The sequence below is a fragment of the Hylobates moloch genome, unplaced genomic scaffold (assembly GCF_009828535.3).
Source record: "Hylobates moloch isolate HMO894 unplaced genomic scaffold, HMol_V3 SCAFFOLD_8, whole genome shotgun sequence".
NCBI classification, from domain to species: Eukaryota; Metazoa; Chordata; class Mammalia; order Primates; family Hylobatidae; genus Hylobates; species Hylobates moloch.
In genome coordinates, this window is record NW_026652283.1 from 28,079,146 (window position 1) to 28,097,945 (window position 18,800).

Sequence of the window (18,800 nt, forward strand, 5' to 3'; positions counted from 1 at the left end):
GACCATCTCCCTTAGTGTTACTGACCATACCCCAGAAATCAAGATTCATTTCCTCTACTAGCTGGAAAGAATGAATTCATCTTTTATAAGACTTACTATCTCTCAGTTGCCTGGTAGTCATGGAATTGGTAAAAGTCAAAGTTATTAGAGAGCAGTCACATTTATTCAAGGGCTTTGAAGCTGGTAAGCCAAGAAATATTTACTGACTGCCATGTATGCTTCTAGCCTTGGGAAGAGAGGAGTCAATGACAGATCTGCCTCCAAGAGGTTCTCAGTCTAGTGGGTGAGATGTAGAAGATGACTGCATAAAATCATGCCAAGTACATTAACATGCAGTGAGAGGATAAAACCAGGTAGTGTGGAATGTGATGGGAGGCCCGTCCTGCTGCAGCAATGTGGGCCATGAAAGGAAGTGATATTTTGGTTGAAAATGCAATAATGAGCAGGCAGCTGTGAGAAGATTGTAATAAGAGTGTTCCAAGTAGGAGGACACAAAATGGGGAACTTCAGAAAGCAGAGCAAGCTTCAGAAAGGCCACGGTATCTGAAGGTTAACCACAAGAAAAATAGAGGGAAATTACGTGGAAGAGGTTAAGTGGGGAGGCCCAATCACACAGAGCTTTCCAAGTAGGCTAAGGAGTTCAGATTTGATTGTATGTGTAATGAGAAGCCATTAAGGAATGATTATAAGCCGAGCCACACTGATCTTAAATCCTCACTTTGATATTTATTAGTTATGGGATCTCAGCAAGTTACTTAAATCTTTGGGTTACAACCTCCCCATTTGTAAAATGGGGATGATAAAAGCTCCTCATGTGTTGGGTGTGAAGGTTTTTACGAAAGCGCAATTTGGCTTCAGGTAGCACAGTAAGCTGTCAATATCAACAGTGTAAGCAGTCAAATATAAATTCCCTCCTCCTTCAAGCTCACAGATTCCAAATAAATGACATATAGAAAGGAAATATACAAAGAAAATATCTTGCATGGTATAAGAAGCACAAAACAAATATCAACCCATTCAGATCTTTCACTGTTTTAGTAAGACTTTAAGAGTTCTATACCATAGCCATGGGTGAGCACATGACAGCCAGTGGATAAATTCTGTGCCACCCCCAAACACGGGCACAATCCATTAAATAAGAATGGTTTGTACATTTTTAGGTGGTTGAAAAAAATCCAAAGAATGATATTTCATGACACATGCACATTAAATGACATTTAAATTTTATAAATTAAGTTCTGTTGGAACCCATTCTGTTACATATTGCCAATGGCTGCTTTATGCTATAACGGTAGACTTAAATAGTTGTGATGGAGACCAGATGACCTGCAAAGCCTAAAAGGATTATTATCTGGCCCATTACAGTAAAGGTTTGTTGACTGCTCATCTAGCTTACTTATAATCTAAGTTACCCTGAAGGAAAAAGTTTTAAATAGCTCATTCTCTATTTACTTGCTGATCTATTACAGCTAAATAAAACATGGTTTCTATCTTTTAGAAAGAAGACGGGCTGAAGCAGACACTGCTTGATATCATTTACATGACCTATTTTCAAAAATAACAACTGGCATTAAGGTTTATGCAACAGAAATATGCTTACCTGCACTGATGCTTCCCCATCCAGTCACAGCACAGATCTCCGAGGAAAATAGAGGCTCTGTGCTGTGTGGGAGACATACTGGCCTCACCACCGAGTTGTACTCCAGAGGAGAGCTTAGTTGTATTAGGGCAATGTCAGAGTCATAACTTAGTGTGTTAAAGTCTTCATGCACTATTATGTGTTTGGCCCTTCTCACCTGTATCAGTGGCAAGTAAGCAAATTACAACGTAAGAAAGTCAAAGAATCCAGCTACTTCCTTGTTGATGGTCCAAAATAATCCTAAATTTCTGCACTTACATGCATAAACAACAAAGAAGACTTTCTATTAAATTTAAAAGAGCAATCTTGGTTTACAATTTGCAGGGAGCTGTGAACCACCCTCTGGATAAAGATGGTGCTGGAGAAACAAAGCTTTGAAAACCTGTGTCCATGGGCCTAAATTTGCAATTCTGACCTACTTCCTGCAATTCTCAAGTGAAAATGTAATCTCAAATTGCATTTTTAAATGTGGGTATAAATGAAGTGTGAAAGGGCCCTAGGAGATTAATAACTAATTACATATTTTAGCTAAAGGTATTCCTTGGCATGTGACAACATTTAGATTATAGGCAGAATGACCTGTAAAAACATTTTTTCACCTGCTCTGTTGATTCCTTCAGGTTTCTGTCATGGTCCCCAGCAATAACAGTCCAGGAGAGTGGATTATTCTTCCTGGAGACAGAAGAACAGTGAAAGTTTGACATGAAAACACGTTTGTATTATTTTGTTCTCACACTGCTATAAAGAACTACCTGAGACTATAAAGTCTTTCTGAAGTCGTTCTGAGGAACAGAAGTTTATGAAGAAAAGAGGTTTAATTGACTTACAATTCTGCATGGCTGGGGAGGCCTCAGGAAACTTACAATCATGGCTGAAGGCAAAGGGGAAAAAAGCACATATTATCACAGCAAAGCAGAAGAGAGAGAGCAAAGGAAGCCACACACTTTTAAACCATCAGATCTTGCAAGAACTCACTATCAGGAGAACAGGTAGGGAGGGAAACCACCCTGCCATCATCTGGCCCTACTAACATGCACTGCTCAGTCCAGCGAGGCAACAGTCCCCTGTCTGACTGCTTCTGTTATCTCCCTCCCAAGGAAGCCACATCATGCCTTCTGATCTATGTGAAAAGGAGCTCTTGATCATGTATCCTGCCCCTTTCTTTTGACCATAAAGTATCATTGGAAACCTTGCCAAATATCACCAAAGGCTTTTTTAGGTCAAGGAGGAAAAATGAAAATAATTAAAGCTTAATTTCACAGTGATGTTAAGAATATGTTTAAAAAAGACTTGGAACCAACCCAAATGTCCATCAGTGATAGACTGGATTAAGAGAATGTGGCACATATACACCATGGAATACTATGGAGCCATAAAAAAGGATGAGTTCATGTCCTTTGTAGGGACATGGATGAAGCTAGAAACCATCATTCTCAGCAAACTATCAAAAGGACAAAAAACCAAACACCACATGTTCTCATAGGTGGGAATTGAACAATGAGAACACTTGGACACAGGAAGGGGAACATCACACACTGGGTCCTGTTGTAGGGTGCGGGGAGGGGGGAGGGATAGCATTAGGAGATATACCTAATGTAAATGACGAGTTAATGGGTGCAGCACACCAACATGGCACATGTATGCATATATAACAAACCTGCACGTTGTGCACATGTACCCTAGAACTTAAAGTATAATAAAAAATATATATAAAAAAATAAGGAAGAGAAAATACATTTACAGTACTGTATCAATATCTTAAATTTGTTTAATAAGTAATAAAAATAATCTTTGCAAGAAAAAAGAATATGTTTAAAAAAATTATATCTGCGATAAGGTAGCTTCTGGTCTATATTTTAGTGTTCAGCATTGCTGAATTATGATCTCACTGGGTCATATCTCAGATTTTCATCCTCTGTTAAAGTTTTGAAACTAAAGTTCAAAGGAATTTATTAGTTTAAAAATTGGCAAAACTCAACTATTGCGTTAGAAATCAGAATGCTGATTACTTTTAGGGGAGTGATGACTGGAAGAGGCACAAGTGTGGCTGTTGGGTACTAGTAATGTAGTATTTTGTTTCTTGATCCGGGTGTTGGTTACATGGGTGTTCATTTTGTGAAAAGTTCTGCCTACTTCTGATATACCTCAAAATGATGTTAGAAGTTTGAATCAATATCCATTAATTTACCATTATCAAGATCTCCAGCTGAAAAAGTGTCTGAGGAAAGAGTCCCTCTACTGGAACTAATACACTGTTACTTCTACTTGGAGACTAATTCTTCCATTTTTTAAACACTGTTTTTTCAGGAAAAGTTACTGAAATTATTTTTCAATATACCTTATTCAAAGGTGAGGATTCTCAATGCATGTAGACATCTTCTCCCCAGTCATAACCGTGCTCATTTCAATTCCTTACATAATGGGTTTGACTTACTCATGTGTTTCAATATGCCTTTATTAAGGGAGCTAATTCAAGTGAAGTGCTTGTCAAGTACCTGGTAGATGATAATGACTCCATAATGGTAGCCATTATCATTCTTATTATCTGCCATGCACACTAATGGAAGGATTAAACTTTTTCACAGTCACCCTCTAAATAATTAGTTCGTAGTGAAGAAACTTCTTAAATCTACTCCACATCTTTATATAGAAGAGAGTGTATACAATACAATGAAGTAATAAAAATGATGTTAGAGTTGACAATGTAGTCCACAGTTTCTTGTGATGTTTTACACGTACAGTCAGCAAATATCCTTCAGTTTAATGGAGAACACTGCACAAACACGACAAAGCCACGTACACTTTATGATACCACAAAGCTTAAGAATTTTCCAATAGTGGGAACATAGTTCAAGGTATCAATTGATGGACTTCTTCACCTTTTCTTCCCCCCTCTCCCATATAAAATTTCATTTCTTATAGTCTTAGGATCTTATCCCCAACCCAACAGTGGAGCATGTGTCACTTATTGCTATGGAAGAAGAGAGAGCCACCTGACTTTATCACAGAAAGAAAGTCACAGAAGTTTCATAAGCTGATTTAAATTTTAGACAAAAGATTCACATATATAATTGCAAAGTGAGCTTGGTCTCCAAAAGTAAGTTGAAAGACGCACGGTGGCTCACGCTTGTAATCCCAGCACTTTGGGAGGCCGAGGCGGGCGGATCACGAGGTCAGGAGATGGAGACCATGGTGAAACCCCGTCTCTACTAAAAATACAAAAAATTAGCCGGGCGTGGTGGCGGGCGCCTGTAGTCTCAGCTACTCGGAGAGGCTGAGGCAGGAGAATGGCGTGAACCTGGGAGGCAGAGCTTGCAGTGAGCCGAGATCGCACCACTGCACTCCAGCCTGGGCGACAGAGCGAGACTCCGTCTCCAAAAAAAAAAAAAAAAGTCCCAGTGAGCATAAAATCCTGTGTGGAATTAACAAGGCTTAAAGAATCAGAAGCTCTCCAGGTGATTCTGGAGTATGCTGAAGTTTGAGAATTAATACTGGGGTCAACCAGTGCCAGGGAAGCTAAAAGGCAGGGCACATGTAGGACATAGGGTTTTTGTTACACCAGCATATCAGCACACTCCTGGTGTAAAGATCCACACACTTCAAGGATTAGATTTAAAAGGACATTTCACTCGTCAAATAACTTAGGCAACTGTGAAGTATTAAAAAATGTGGCACATAGACATTTACCATACCACTATAAATATAAGATATAATGTTATGTGCAAAAAATGTGATATATACAAGTACTATAAAATATATGCACGTATGTTTAAATATTAGTGGAAAATCGGACAACTGAAACATTCTTAATATTGATGACTTCTAGAGAAAAAGAGTGTGTTAGAGAAATGGAGAAGGGTAGTTTAAGCTGTTGCTTGATAACCTTCTCTAACTGCCTTTTTCCCCCAAAGCATTACTATTATAATACATATTTTTAAAGAAATTAAGAAGTCACAAATGAAATTAAATACAAACTCTTTTTGTGACTAACAAGTAGCTCACAAGCATTTACAGCTGTTTATTAATTTCAATTGATTCATCAAGTGGAATATCTATCTTGGGAAGAATACGTTTGTTACATTCTGTATCTTGCTGCAAGGCGTCATGGCTCATCACATAAATTTCAGAATAGACCATGTAATTTGAAAAGGAAATCTACCAAAACTTTTGCTGTGTCTCTGTACTCAATACTAATATTTTCTTTTCTAATACATTAATTTTCACAAATTAATCTGCTACTCTTGAGGCATCTTTTCCATGGTACGTTCAATGCACTTTGATAGAATTCTTACAAAAATAGGCTTTTGTAAGGGAGAGAAGGCCTAAACAAAACCAGGTGGTACTGAATTAGAGTTGAAAATATTGTATGAACTCATGTTTAGCTTGATGTAGATACAGATAGATATATTTATATACATGGGTTAGTATACATACCTATATTTTCTAGCTCTGTCAGCTGAGAGGGCCTAGGATCAACAATGTGCTACTAGCAACTAGTATACCCAGCATCAGATCATGATTTATTATACCATTCTCCAGTAAAATGAACCAGGGCTCCTTGGAGAAATGGCTGGTGCTAGAACTGAGAAGGAAATACACAAGATAGACCTGGAGTATCTTGCAGTGTTACAAAAGGATGAGGGAGTGTCAGAGAGACACAGAAGCCAAAGGGCTGGAACAATTTGAATGTGGCCAAAGCTGGAACAATTTGAATGTGGGCTACCTTTACTGACTTGTTTCCCAAGAGTAAGTATGGAAAGGGGGAAAAATGTAACTTTACATTAGAGAAACCTGGTAAACACTACCTCAGCCAGATGGTCAAGGTTAACATCAGTGATAAGTCATGTCGACTGTATGTACCCTTGATATAGGATAAGAATAGTATGCTACTTCTGTGGTCTTCCTCCCCCAAATCCATAACCCCAGTAAAACCTTGACAAAAATGTCAGACAAACTAAACTGAGGGACATAGGGATGTTCTACAAAAAAAACAGATGAGGTCTCCTCAAAATGACCAAGGGAAGTCTTAGAAGTTTACAGCCAAGAAGAGCCTGAGGAGACTTGACAACTAAACATCACGAGCTGCCCTGAAGCAGCAACTACAATGACCTTGAGACAGGAACAAGCTCAGCACATCTGAGCAACAGAAAGGTCCATGAGGCTGGCCTGCTGGGAGCAATCAGGGAAATGATCAAGAAGGGGTCAGGAAAGTGGGGCACGGTGGGTCACGCCTGTAATCCCAGCACTTTGGGAGGCCAAGGTGGGAGGATTCCTTGAGCTCGAGTTCAAGACCAGTCTGTGCAACATAGCAAGACCCCGTGTCTACAAAAAAAAACCAAAAAACAAAAAAAAAATAAAAAAAAAACCAAACAAACAAAAAGTCGGGTGTGGTGGCATGTGTCTGTAGTCCCAGATGCTCAGAAGGCTGAGGGGGGAGGATCTCTTGAGCCCCATAGTTAAGACTAGAGTGAGCTATGATCATGCCACTGCATTCCAGTCTGTGACAGAGAGAGACCGGTTCTCAAAAAAAGATGGGGTCAGGGAGGCAGGGAGTGGTTCTTGACCCTCTGCACATTAGAATCATTTGGGAAGCTTTTCAAAAATATCAATGCCCAGAACCTACCCACAAGGGATTGCTTTAGTCTGGATCAAAAACAAATTACAGTTATACACAGCCACATGGCTTAATCTACACAAGGTATTATGGAGACGAAGTAAGACACAAGAATATAAACTACAATTGTTACATAAAGACCAAAACCAAGAAAAACCAAATGATATACTGCTTTAGGGATACATATATGTTAATATCCCCCCAAAGCAAAGGTATGAATACTGCATTTAAGAAATTTAGCATAGTATTTTTTGCTCTTGATTTTTTTAAAATTTTAAGTTCTGGTATACATGTGCAGAATCTGTAGGTTTGTTATATAGGTATACATGTGCCACGGTGGTTTGCTGCACTTATCAACCTGTCATCTAGGTTTTAAGCCCCACATGCATTAGGTATTTGTCCTAATGCTCTCCCTCCCCTTGTCTCCCACCCCCTGTGTTTTTCCCTTCCCTGTGTCCATGTGTTCTCATTGTTCAACTCCCACTTATGAGTGAGAACATGCATTGTTTGGTTTTCTGTTCCTGTGTTAGTTTGCTGAGAATGATGGCTTCCAGCTTTATCCATGTCCCTGCAAAGGAGATGATCTCATTCTTTTTTATGACTGCATAGTATTCCATGGTGTATATGTGCCACATTTTCGTTAACCAGTCTATCATTGATGGGCATTTCAGTTGGTTCCAAGTCTTTGCTATTGTGAATAGTGCTGCGATAAACATATGTATGCATGTGTCTTTATAGAAGAATTATTTATAATCCTTTGGGTATATATCCAGTAATGGGATGGCTGGGTCAATTGGTATTTCTAGTTCTAGGTCCTTGAGGAATCACCACACTGTCTTCCACAATGGTTGAACTAATTTACATTCCCACCAACAGTGTAAAAGTGTTCCTATTTCTCCACATCCACTCCAGCATCTGTTGTTTCCTGATTTTTTAATAATCGCCATTCTGATGGGTGTGAGATGGTATCTCATTGTGGTTTTGATTTGCATTTCTCTAATGACCAGTGATACTGAGCTTTTTTTCATATATTTGTTGGCCACATAAATGTCTTCTTTTGAGAAGTGTCTGTTCATATCCTTTGCCCACTTTTTGATGGGGTTGTTAGTTTTTTTCCCTGTAAATTTAGCATAGTATTTCTTAAGAGGGATTCTAAGGGGTCTTGAAAGGCAAGTATAAAGATTCTTCCTAAACTGGATGCTGGGAATACAAATGTTCATTTAACATTAATATCTATTCTTTAAACTACAAATATATTATGTATATTATTTCATATAATGGAAGACTTCACAATTTAAGAACATTTAAAACTTAACCAAAATTTTATTTCCCCAGTAGTGCAATAATCAAGGCGGTAGGTTATTCTATTGTGGTCTCCCCTGACATGATCCATATTCGCCAAGGAACAATCCTAAACCAATCTGGTGGAAGGTGGCTTGTGTGGTAAGGCGTCTGGAATTACCAACAACCAACAGTGGAACTATGAGCACTTAGCTTAAAGATTAAACTAAAGGGGAATGTGAAAGGAGTCTTCAAATATAGAAAGAAGAACCTGACTCAGTTTTGGAACTACAGTACATTTAGACCAATGGATTTCTGCAATCGGGAAGCAAAACAAAATAAGAGATCTCTTTAAATGGGATGAGCAGTCAAGATTTGATTAACTTTTCCTTCACTGACATTGTTTAAATAGAAGATAGATGGCTATGCAGAAGAAACACTAAAAGAAGATTCTTGCTTTAGAATTAGTCTGGATGATCTTAGTAGTCAGCCTTGTGTCCTAGGCATTACTTATAAATGCATGTGTTAAATAGGTTGGTAAAATACCAGTTTAACTCACGGTTGCACACAGTGGGCTGCGGTCAGGATCCACATTGGGTTGATGATGGCACCTCCACATTCGTAGTCACCTAGAAACCTCAGACCCACCTGCCATGGCCAACAGTGGGGGCAGGCTTCTTCCCCTCCTGCGATTCTTCTGGAAAGCCACTGGGGACTAAACGGAGGGATGCCACAGACATCTACCATAAAGATGAAACCAATGACCTATCATAAGGTTGCAGTAATTTAGAACATATTCCTCCAATAGCTTGCCATAGTTAACAGTAGTGATTCTCAAACATCAGATAGGCTTTCTAATAATATTGACTCCCAAAACTCACCTCTGAAAAATCTGATTTTAAGAAGCCTGCCCAGGTGACTATGCTGGGCAACCAGAATTTTAGGGACTGGCCTACAGAATTTTATTTATTCATTTAGCAAATATTCATTTAGTGCTTGCCATTTGCTAGGCACTGTTGCAGACACTGGTGATATATTATTGGTGGAATAGAATAGATGATAAAAATACTGGCCCCCACAGAACTTAGATTCTAGTAGGAAAATTTCAAGTTTGTTAGCAGAGTACATAAGGTTCTTCATTATATCTTCTTGTTTTAGTTCTTGTTCTCACTGTATGAATCCACGTATCAATCCTCAAACATATTAAATTTGCTCAGGCATCTAAATGCTGTTCTCTTATCAGGAATTGATGAGACCCATAGCCCAAGTGCTCATCTCTAGGAAGCCTTCTCCAGCCCTCCAGCAAGAGGCAGATATTTTCTTCTCTAATAGCTCCTTATGCAACTTTCTATTCCAGTCCATCAACTTGAACATATTCAATACATGTATGTGGAACAATGAGGGATCATAGTATTTACCCAGATGCCTTAGAGCATAAGGAAATTAAAAGATGCCAGTGTGAATTTAAAATAAAAAACCTTTGTTTTCTCCCTTCGCCCCACACTGACTATAAAAGTCATTTTAAATATTAAGTTTGTAGAGGAACGGATGAGGACAAAACATTGCTTTATACGATTTTCTTCCTAACCTAAAGCTCATTTGTTCTTCCCTCTATTTATGAGTCTAACTATAAATCCAAAGAGGACTCTGGACATTTTATGGACCTAAACATAAGACTCATTCTTCTTCACTGTGGAGTTATAGCAAATGTAAGAAAAGGACTTCCCAAAGAAACATCTAGTTAATGAAGAAACAAGATTAAACAGATAGTAATAACATGTCATCAACTCACCATGCGGAATTGCTTTTACAGTAGATACAGGATTGTTTTGGGGAGGTAACTTTGGTTCAAATTTGTTTAAAGACTCTGTAGAAGAAAAAAAATTTAATTGAAAGTAATTAGAGAAGTTGCACTAACTGACCCCACTTGCTTACCCTGGTAAATCATAAAACTACTCTACTGTAGGTCTCACTAACACTACCATTCATACACTAGATGCCAGATCCCAGAAATGTGATTTCTTGTATATCTCTTAATATCCCTGTTGCATCTGGCTCTTTTAAGCACTTCTTCCTTCCTTGGTTTCTTGATATTAATCTCATGGTTTTCCTTATATATTGATGGCTGTTTTCAGAATCAGTCTTTTTTTCAGGATCTCATTGTTTAGCCTGAAAAGATATTGCCAAGGTAATGTTCATTACTCTATTTTTATTCATCTACATGTAGATGACTTCCAAATTTCTCTCTTCAATCTAAATCTCTTTCCTGAATCCTAGACCTAAGACTTTTAGATATCCCCACTTGGATTTCCCACAAGCTAATATCTACATGTCTTAAATTGAACCAAGTGATTTTAAGAGTCAATACAGTCTTGTTCTTACATTTCTCTATCATCTAGTGGCTTCTATCATTCGCCTCGCCATTCAAGCTAGGATCTTGAAAATCATATTTGTGATGCTTAATACTGATTGTCAACTTGATTGGACTGAGGGATACAAAGTATTAATCCTGGGTGTGTCTGTGTGGGTGTTGCCAGAAGAATTTAACATTTGAGTCAGTGGGCTGGGGAAGGCAGATCCACCCTTAATCTGGTGGGCACAATCTAATCAGCTTCCAGCTAATATAAAGCAGGCAGAAAAACATGTAAAGAGAGATGGGTCTAGCCTCCCAGCCTACATCTTTCTTCTGTGCTGGATGCTTGCTGTCCTGGAACATTGGACTCCAAGTTCTTCAGTTTTGGGACTCAGACTGGCTCTCCTTGCTCCTCAGCTTGCAGACAGCCTACTGTGGGACCTTGTGATCATGTGAGTTAATACTTAATAAACACATACACACACATATATGTATATATTTGTCCCTCTAAGAGAACCCTGACTAATACAACACTGGACTTGTCTTCCTTCATATATTCCATCCCCACAATACATATAATAAAACAATACATATAGAATAAATTCTTTACAATGATTTTCTCAGTACTTTTCTTGCATGTAAGTTCATTCATAATCTTCCAGGTTACTCTGGAGTCAGGGAGGCCAAATTCTGACTCCACCTCTTGCCAGCTGTGTATCTTTGGGAACACTACTTAACTTCTCAAAGCCTCAGTTCCCTCACTGGTGAGAGGAGAGCAATGCACATAGCTCCTATGTAGGTAAGGAGGAATAAATGAGACAATGCATGTGAAATGCTTAGTGAATACCTGCTAAGGGCAAGTAATCGAATGTTAGCTAGCTATCCTATCACTCTGGCACTTGTAATTTAATGCCTTATGTTCAACATGATCTCACTCCTGCCTTTTCTTTTTTTTTTTTGAGATGGAGTCTCGCTCTGTCACCCAGGCTGGAGTACAGTGGCATGATCTCGGCTCACTGCAAGCTCCGCCTCCCGGGTTCACACCATTCTCCTGCCTCAGCCTCCGGAGTAGCTGGGACTACAGGCGCCCGCCACCACGCCTGGCTAATTTTTTTTTTGTATTTTTAGTAGAGATGGGGTTTCACCGTGGTCTTGATCTCCTGACCTCGTGATCTGCCCGCCTCGGCCTCCCAAAGTGCTGGGATTACAAGCGTGAGCCACCGTGCCCGGCCCACTCCTGCCTTTTCTATTATTCCCTCCAAAACTCAAAACATGTAGAGTTATTTGTAGTTTTCTTATACATTGACCATTCTCTTTTTTTATTATTATACTTTAAGTTTTAGGGTACATGTGCACAACGAGCAGGTTTGTTACGCATGTATACATGTGCCATGTTGGTGTGCTGCACCCATTAACTCGTCATTTAGCATTAGGTATATCTCCCAATGCTATCCCTCCCCCCTCCCCCCACCCCACTTCTCTTTTGTTAGGGTTTTTGCATATGATATTCTTTTTGTCTGAGTAGCATGTACTTTATCTTCCAGAGTGCCAGGATACCTATTAATTCTTCAAAACTCCCTAACTTGTAAAACAGAGCCAGCCAATCTCATTTCTGAATTACCTTCTTTAATCCTAATTCTATTCTTTCTGAATGTGGCTCATGGAATCTTTATGTTCCAGTGGATGCCATTTCTTGAGCATTACCCTGAGGTGCTTGCTAAAGCAGAGATTCCTGGGCCCCATCCCAGATCCACAGAATCTAGGTCTCTAGGGGTGGATCCAGAAATCTGTATTTTTGTTATGCTTACCAAGGGGATTGCTATTCTACATTGAAGTAAGCATGGCTAAATTATCTTCCCTGTAACCATTTTCATAAGCAAAAGTCCTTATTACACAAATGTTTATACTCACCTGAGGGCAAAATGGTAAATCTAGCCTTGAAGCCTTGCAAACGATTTTTACCATCACTTTTAAAGTGTATCACCATCATGTTACTAGAACTGAATATTGAAGTGATGGTCAACATTCCACAAAGTTTAGCTGAAAAATTTTAGGAAAGTTTGATTTATGGTTATAATTTAAAAAAAAATCAGAACACAGAGTAAAATAATCACCCAATTTTCTAATCAACCAAATCAGAACACAGAGTAAAATAATCACCCAATTTTCTAATCAGCAAAATCAGAACACAGAGTAAAATAATCACCCAATTTTCCAATCAACCACTTTAGTTTTCTCCAACTTCAATTTGTATGCACACCCTTACATCTCATGTGAGAATTAAATGTTAGTTTCACAATAACAATGCACTGTAATTTTAATTGCACAGAAAAAGCTCTAAAATAAGGACATTTGATTTCCAGTATGCACGGAAACTCAACTGGTTATTACTTTGTAGACAATAAGAAGAGGTGGGTTTAAAAAAAAAAACAACACCCAAGTTGGTGTATTCCTTCTTCCAAAGAGGACATAAGCATACTTTATAAGAGAGGTAACACTTCAAGTCACTTTCATGGAAACCTCACACTATACATGGAAACCTCACACTATACATGCACTTTTCTGCAGAATCATAGCATTGTGCTCTCACTAACCTGCCCTTAATGTCTAAATAAATACTCCAAGCCAATCTATAATCCTGGCCTCTAACCCACAAAAACGTCTAGCTGAAGGACAGATACTAGGTCCTGAAAAAGTGGTTAGAGGGCTGGACGTTAAATCTTCAAACTCAGTAAATTGTTAGGTCACAATTTAAAGTATATTTGATGTTTTAAAAGTCTTAAAATTAATTGTCAGACCCACATAGAAATTATAGCTTTTGGTTACTTTTCCTGGACACAAATATCAAAATATCAGCAACAGAAGGAATTAATACAGAAAGAAGGAAGCTGTAAAATTTACCTTAAATAACTGCAGTTCCTCCGGGGACCGCCTTTTCACCTTACATACAGTCTGAAACAATCTTTACGTTTTGCACATTTCCATTAAAAACTTTACTGGTGAATTAGTTGCTGGCTCATAGGTTTTAAAGCTAAAGTTGTATGGCATTCTGAGTTTCCAGAGCAAGAAATTCACATTCCCACTCTACCTTATGGTACCCAAGGAAGCCAGCCCATGTTGCCACTACTCTGATTAGTCTAACACTTTCATATTTAAAGGGTGAAGGCTACTTACCTAACTTGTGCTCTTCTTCAGAATCACCATAAATCACAACAGCATCATAAATACAGTTTGGATGAAATTTGACAGCAAAGTTCTCAAATGTCAACTGTACAAATGAAACATAACCAGGGAAACGGTAAAAGAAGAGAAGAGAGAAGCTTAAAGGGTTTTCCTCTGTGTATTTAAAGGCTCTTTGTCACATCCTCATATGCCTTCACATAGAAGTGTAAATGATTACAGTCTCTTTGAAGGGCAATTTGGCAATGACTACCACGGTTAAATGTGCAAACCCTTTGACCCAGTGAGTCTACTTCTGGGAATTATACATATCCACATGTGTCCAAAGACACTGGCAGATATTCATGGCACCATGGCTGGTATGACCAAAGACTGGAAGCTCAGTAAACACCTGCTAATAGGGAACTGGTTTAATGTGTTCTGAAATATCATACAATATTTTATGCAGTTATTAAAAAGAGCTCTGTGGGCGCATCTGGCAAGATCCTTGAGATATTTTTCAGTGACCAAGGCATTGCCAAGCAGCATAAGTACACACATGCGTGCGTGTGCACATACACACACACATTAGTAAATGCTCAAAATACCTCCCAAGGACACTAGTAAGTTATCAGCGTTTGCCTCCATGGGTAGAATGGGAATCTGATGAGGAGTCTTACTTTTCATTGTATACACTTTTAAACCACTGAAAGTTTTCAAAACCACACACAGAGATCTCTTTTCAGAGTAAAAAAAAAAAGGCAAATGGCTAAAAGAAGCTCCTAGTCATAATGGCAATTTAACAATCCAGATGAATTAAGTTCTGCCTAACTAATGTAACTCTATCCTTTATGAGGTAGAGCGATTCCTCAGTTGCCTACCTTTATAATGTGTTTCTCTGGAGCACGAATGAACCAATGACACCTTACGTTACTGGAATACAAATCAGGACACTTGGCAGAGTGATTTGTCCCTTCTTCTACCAATATAGCCAGACTCCCACAACCTGACCCTGTGGAAGCATTGGGGAAATTCAAAGTGAATGGCCAAAGGCATTCTCTCCTCTTCCCCACCCACATCAAGGGAAAATGGCAGGGAATTAAATACCTGAAACACTCACCTGCTTCTGAGTTCTGTACAGCAGTAAAGGTAAGCTCAAAGCCACCGCCACTGTCTTCTGTACCAGAAACAAATGGAACCATGGCCTCACTGGTCTCTGCCAGCAATGGTGAAGGCAATATTTTTCCACAGACCTTACCTTAAAAGAAGAGAAGGAAAGTGAAATAACATTACTAAAAAGTGGTGGAAACTTACACGTTTGTTTTGTTTTCCATCATCTTCCATGAGAGATCTCTGGTCTAAACACACTGAACTATTCAATGGTCCTTTGATCATTCAACATTCCCTGATTCAGTGACTTTGCTATCCCAGTTGCCTTTTCAACCCCCCAGTCTCATATGTCCAAATTCTACTCATTCTTCAGGGCCTAATTCAAAATTCAGCTCTCTGATAAACTCTACCAGACAACTACTGGAAATAAGAGCTACCTTTTTTGAATCAGCACAGCACGTTCCCTGCTCTAATGGCATTTCCTACTTTGTTTTACACCTTTGATTACCTTATACTACAAATTTATTTGGGCAGAGTGCTTTTTCTCAAAAAATGTCCAGTACCTGCTATAATATCTCATATACAGTTAATTTTTTAACAAATGATTGGTTGAAAGAATAATTACTGTGTAAATAGCAGGGCTGAGCATGAAATGATTTAGACAATAAACATTATAACCCCTAGTACAATACTTTGTCTATAACATCCTGTCAAATATGTGTGAAGAGACATTTGTCCTAACCATTAGCCTTATAGAGAACTAGAGATCCAGGTCTATACCAGCTGTGGAGAGCTTCTATCACGGTTAACATAGAGTATTTCAACAAAATTCGATATACTGGTTATGTTTATGTAGCTTATAAGAGGTATTCAATAAAATAAATTGAATGACATGAAATGATCAATTGTGTTATGAGAAGGAAATGATATCAAACAATGTAAAGTCCACAGTGTATGTGTAAATAGATACACGTCTAAGTGCTAATAGAGATTATCTCTAGGTGACAGGGTTATGAATGGTTTCTATTTTCTTCCTTTGGCTCATCTGTATTTATCAAATTTGGTAAACATGTACCCACTTTTGTGATAAAAGTAATTAAAAAAAATTGCCTCAAAAGGAAGTTTTCTGGCAACTGTGACATCAATTGCATTCAATACTGTTAGTGAACTTGAGAAAGGAATGTGGGATCTGGTTCCTAACTTAGAAAAACACTGAAGAGAATGGTCAGCATGTTGACCACTGTCTCCACTCTTACTCCCTCCCCTTAACCCTTCTAGAAGGGAAAAGTCTGTAAGATAAGATCATTGCCCTTGGTACAATAAAATAAATTTTATTTTTTTATTTTTATTTTTTTGAGTAAAGTGAAAGTAAGTTTATTAGGAAAGTAAAGGAATAAATAATGGCTACTCCATAGGCAGAGCAGCCAGAAATTTTATTTTAGGTCCTTTAGCATCTCTTTGGTCTTTCAGATACTCTAAAATGACAAATAAAAACAAATGTAACATACTTACTAATAAGCACTCCATTACTTGATTGTAAAGATACATAGTCATGATCACATCCAACTTGCTTGTCTAAACTTGTAAGTTTTATCAGGATTATTTTATCTTCTGGTACCATTATTTTCCAAACATATAAGCTGGGGTAGGGGAAGGTGAAGAAAATTTAATAAATGGCAGAGTCAGATTTGCTAAATAAAATCTAATACCTGTGCTTTAGCTCACAACTCAACAACCATACAATTTTATAGAATACTAGAAGATAAAAGGCAATAGAACATTGTGAGAAAAATTTGTGCTCAAATTAATAACATTTATCTGACAAATAGATGAGTATTAAATGGAGAATGACCAGAAACCACCCCTTAAATTTCATTTAGTTATAAAATGGTAGAATTTGGATGTATAAATTGAAGAAACCTAAGATTCATCTGAGTTATTCACCTAATTAAAATTCATACTATTCACCCAGAGGTTGAATTATGGTTCTCATGAATTATGAATTGACCATGCAGCGTATGCTAACCTTAAATGGCCACATATTCCAAGGTCATCCTAAGTCGCAGTCCCTGGGTTAAAATGTCATCTAACTCCCAGTAAGGTCAGCTGTGACTTTTTGCTAACGTTTTTAAAAGCATATCTCAACTTGAGATAGTAGTCTTATGTAATTTGACACATAATCCCTTACCTTTATTTTCATACATAAATTTATTATTCAAGAAAATAAATCCTAGTGGGCCATAAATCCTAGCTTCTTCCATGTCTCACCTTCACCTGAACGCAAAGCAATCTTACCTAGAATCTAACATGTTGGAATTAACTCTTTCCAAAATTCAGCAGTCTTTACCTTAGACCTATTAACAGCCTCACTGCCCTTTACGAATATTAAGGACTTTAGGAATTAGTCAAGTCTTTTATGCCCAGTTTCCAAAAAGCAAACATAAATAATTTTTTTTTTAACCAGATATTTCCTTAACTGGCAACTCTTTTTTTTTTTTCTTTTTTCTTTTTTTTTTTTTTCTGAGACAGTCTCACTCTGTCACCCAGGCTGGAATGCAGTGGCGCAATCTCGGCTCAATGCAACCTACACCTCCCAGGTTCAAGCGATTCTTCTGCCTCAGCCTCCCAAGTAGCTGGGACTACAGGCATGCACCACCATGCCCAGCTGATTTATGTATTTTTAATAGAGACAGGGTTTCACCATATTGGCCAGGCTGGTCTCAAACTCCTGACCTCATGATCCACCTTGGCTTCCCAAAGTGCTGGGATTACAGGCGTGAGCCACCGTGCCCAGCGGGAAACTCTTTAGTGTTTTTCTATTCAAGTCCATCATCCTGAATATAGACGTAAAAATAAGCTGTCTAAAATATTATAAAGCTCACTTGCTAAGCACTTCAATGGAAAAAAGCACTCCACATCCATCATCCTTTTTGAGATTAATTACATCTCTCTGAGGTAGGCAGGAGAGAAATTATCCCTCTGTTTCCAAATGGGAAAACTGGCATTGATTACAAAAGATTCATCACATCTCTTGTATAAGTGGAACTGTAGTTTAGGCTTTATGACTTCAAAGGCCAGTACTTTCTCAAATTGTTCCATCATCTAATTATTTTCGGCCTCAAAATCTCTAGCTGAAAGATGAAAAATAGGTTTCAAATCTATGCCAACTTTGATTTATTATTAGTGATTGCTGTTTTAAAAGGATTTTGAAGTCTGGTCAAGCTAAGTGAGAGAGGGGTCCCCAAACTAACCATTGATTTATTAATTCAAATAATCTATGGAGCATTTATTATGTGCCAGGCACTGATCTAGGCTCTGAGAGATGCAATGTCTCTCATGGGTATGAAAGGAAGGAGGGCAACCTGGGTGGTGTCTGTCATTTCTGAGAATCTAGCTACCACCTACCAGAATACAGAGAGGCTTGGAGGGACTGTGTAACTCTCGCCTCCTTCTTTATATTATCTCTGTCTCCCTTATGATTTCCTAGTTAGCTCCAGGTGGAATTCACAAAACCCTCTCACTATCTAAGGCTACTCAGCATGCTGAAGAAGTCACTGACTATGCAAATTGGCCATATACCTCATTTCTAAAACACAATTTTTTCACATTTTCACATTCTAAAATTAGAATTCATCTTACAAAGG

At 38.3% G+C, this 18,800-nt stretch overlaps 1 protein-coding gene across 1 annotated transcript in view; it reads right to left on the reverse strand.

Annotated features, from left to right (window-relative positions):
* The window catches only part of OVCH1 (ovochymase 1), a 61,950-nt gene that overhangs the window by 23,327 nt on the left and 19,823 nt on the right, over positions 1-18,800 (reverse strand). The window contains exons 10-18 of the mRNA XM_058442829.1: positions 16,669-16,796; positions 15,167-15,304; positions 14,928-15,058; positions 14,062-14,155; positions 12,799-12,927; positions 10,327-10,401; positions 9,094-9,274; positions 2,239-2,311; positions 1,601-1,796 (exon numbers count right to left, since the gene is read on the reverse strand). Of these exons, the coding sequence (XP_058298812.1) occupies positions 1,601-1,796; positions 2,239-2,311; positions 9,094-9,274; positions 10,327-10,401; positions 12,799-12,927; positions 14,062-14,155; positions 14,928-15,058; positions 15,167-15,304; positions 16,669-16,796 (1,145 nt within the window). The remainder of the gene's footprint in view (positions 1-1,600; positions 1,797-2,238; positions 2,312-9,093; positions 9,275-10,326; positions 10,402-12,798; positions 12,928-14,061; positions 14,156-14,927; positions 15,059-15,166; positions 15,305-16,668; positions 16,797-18,800) is intronic.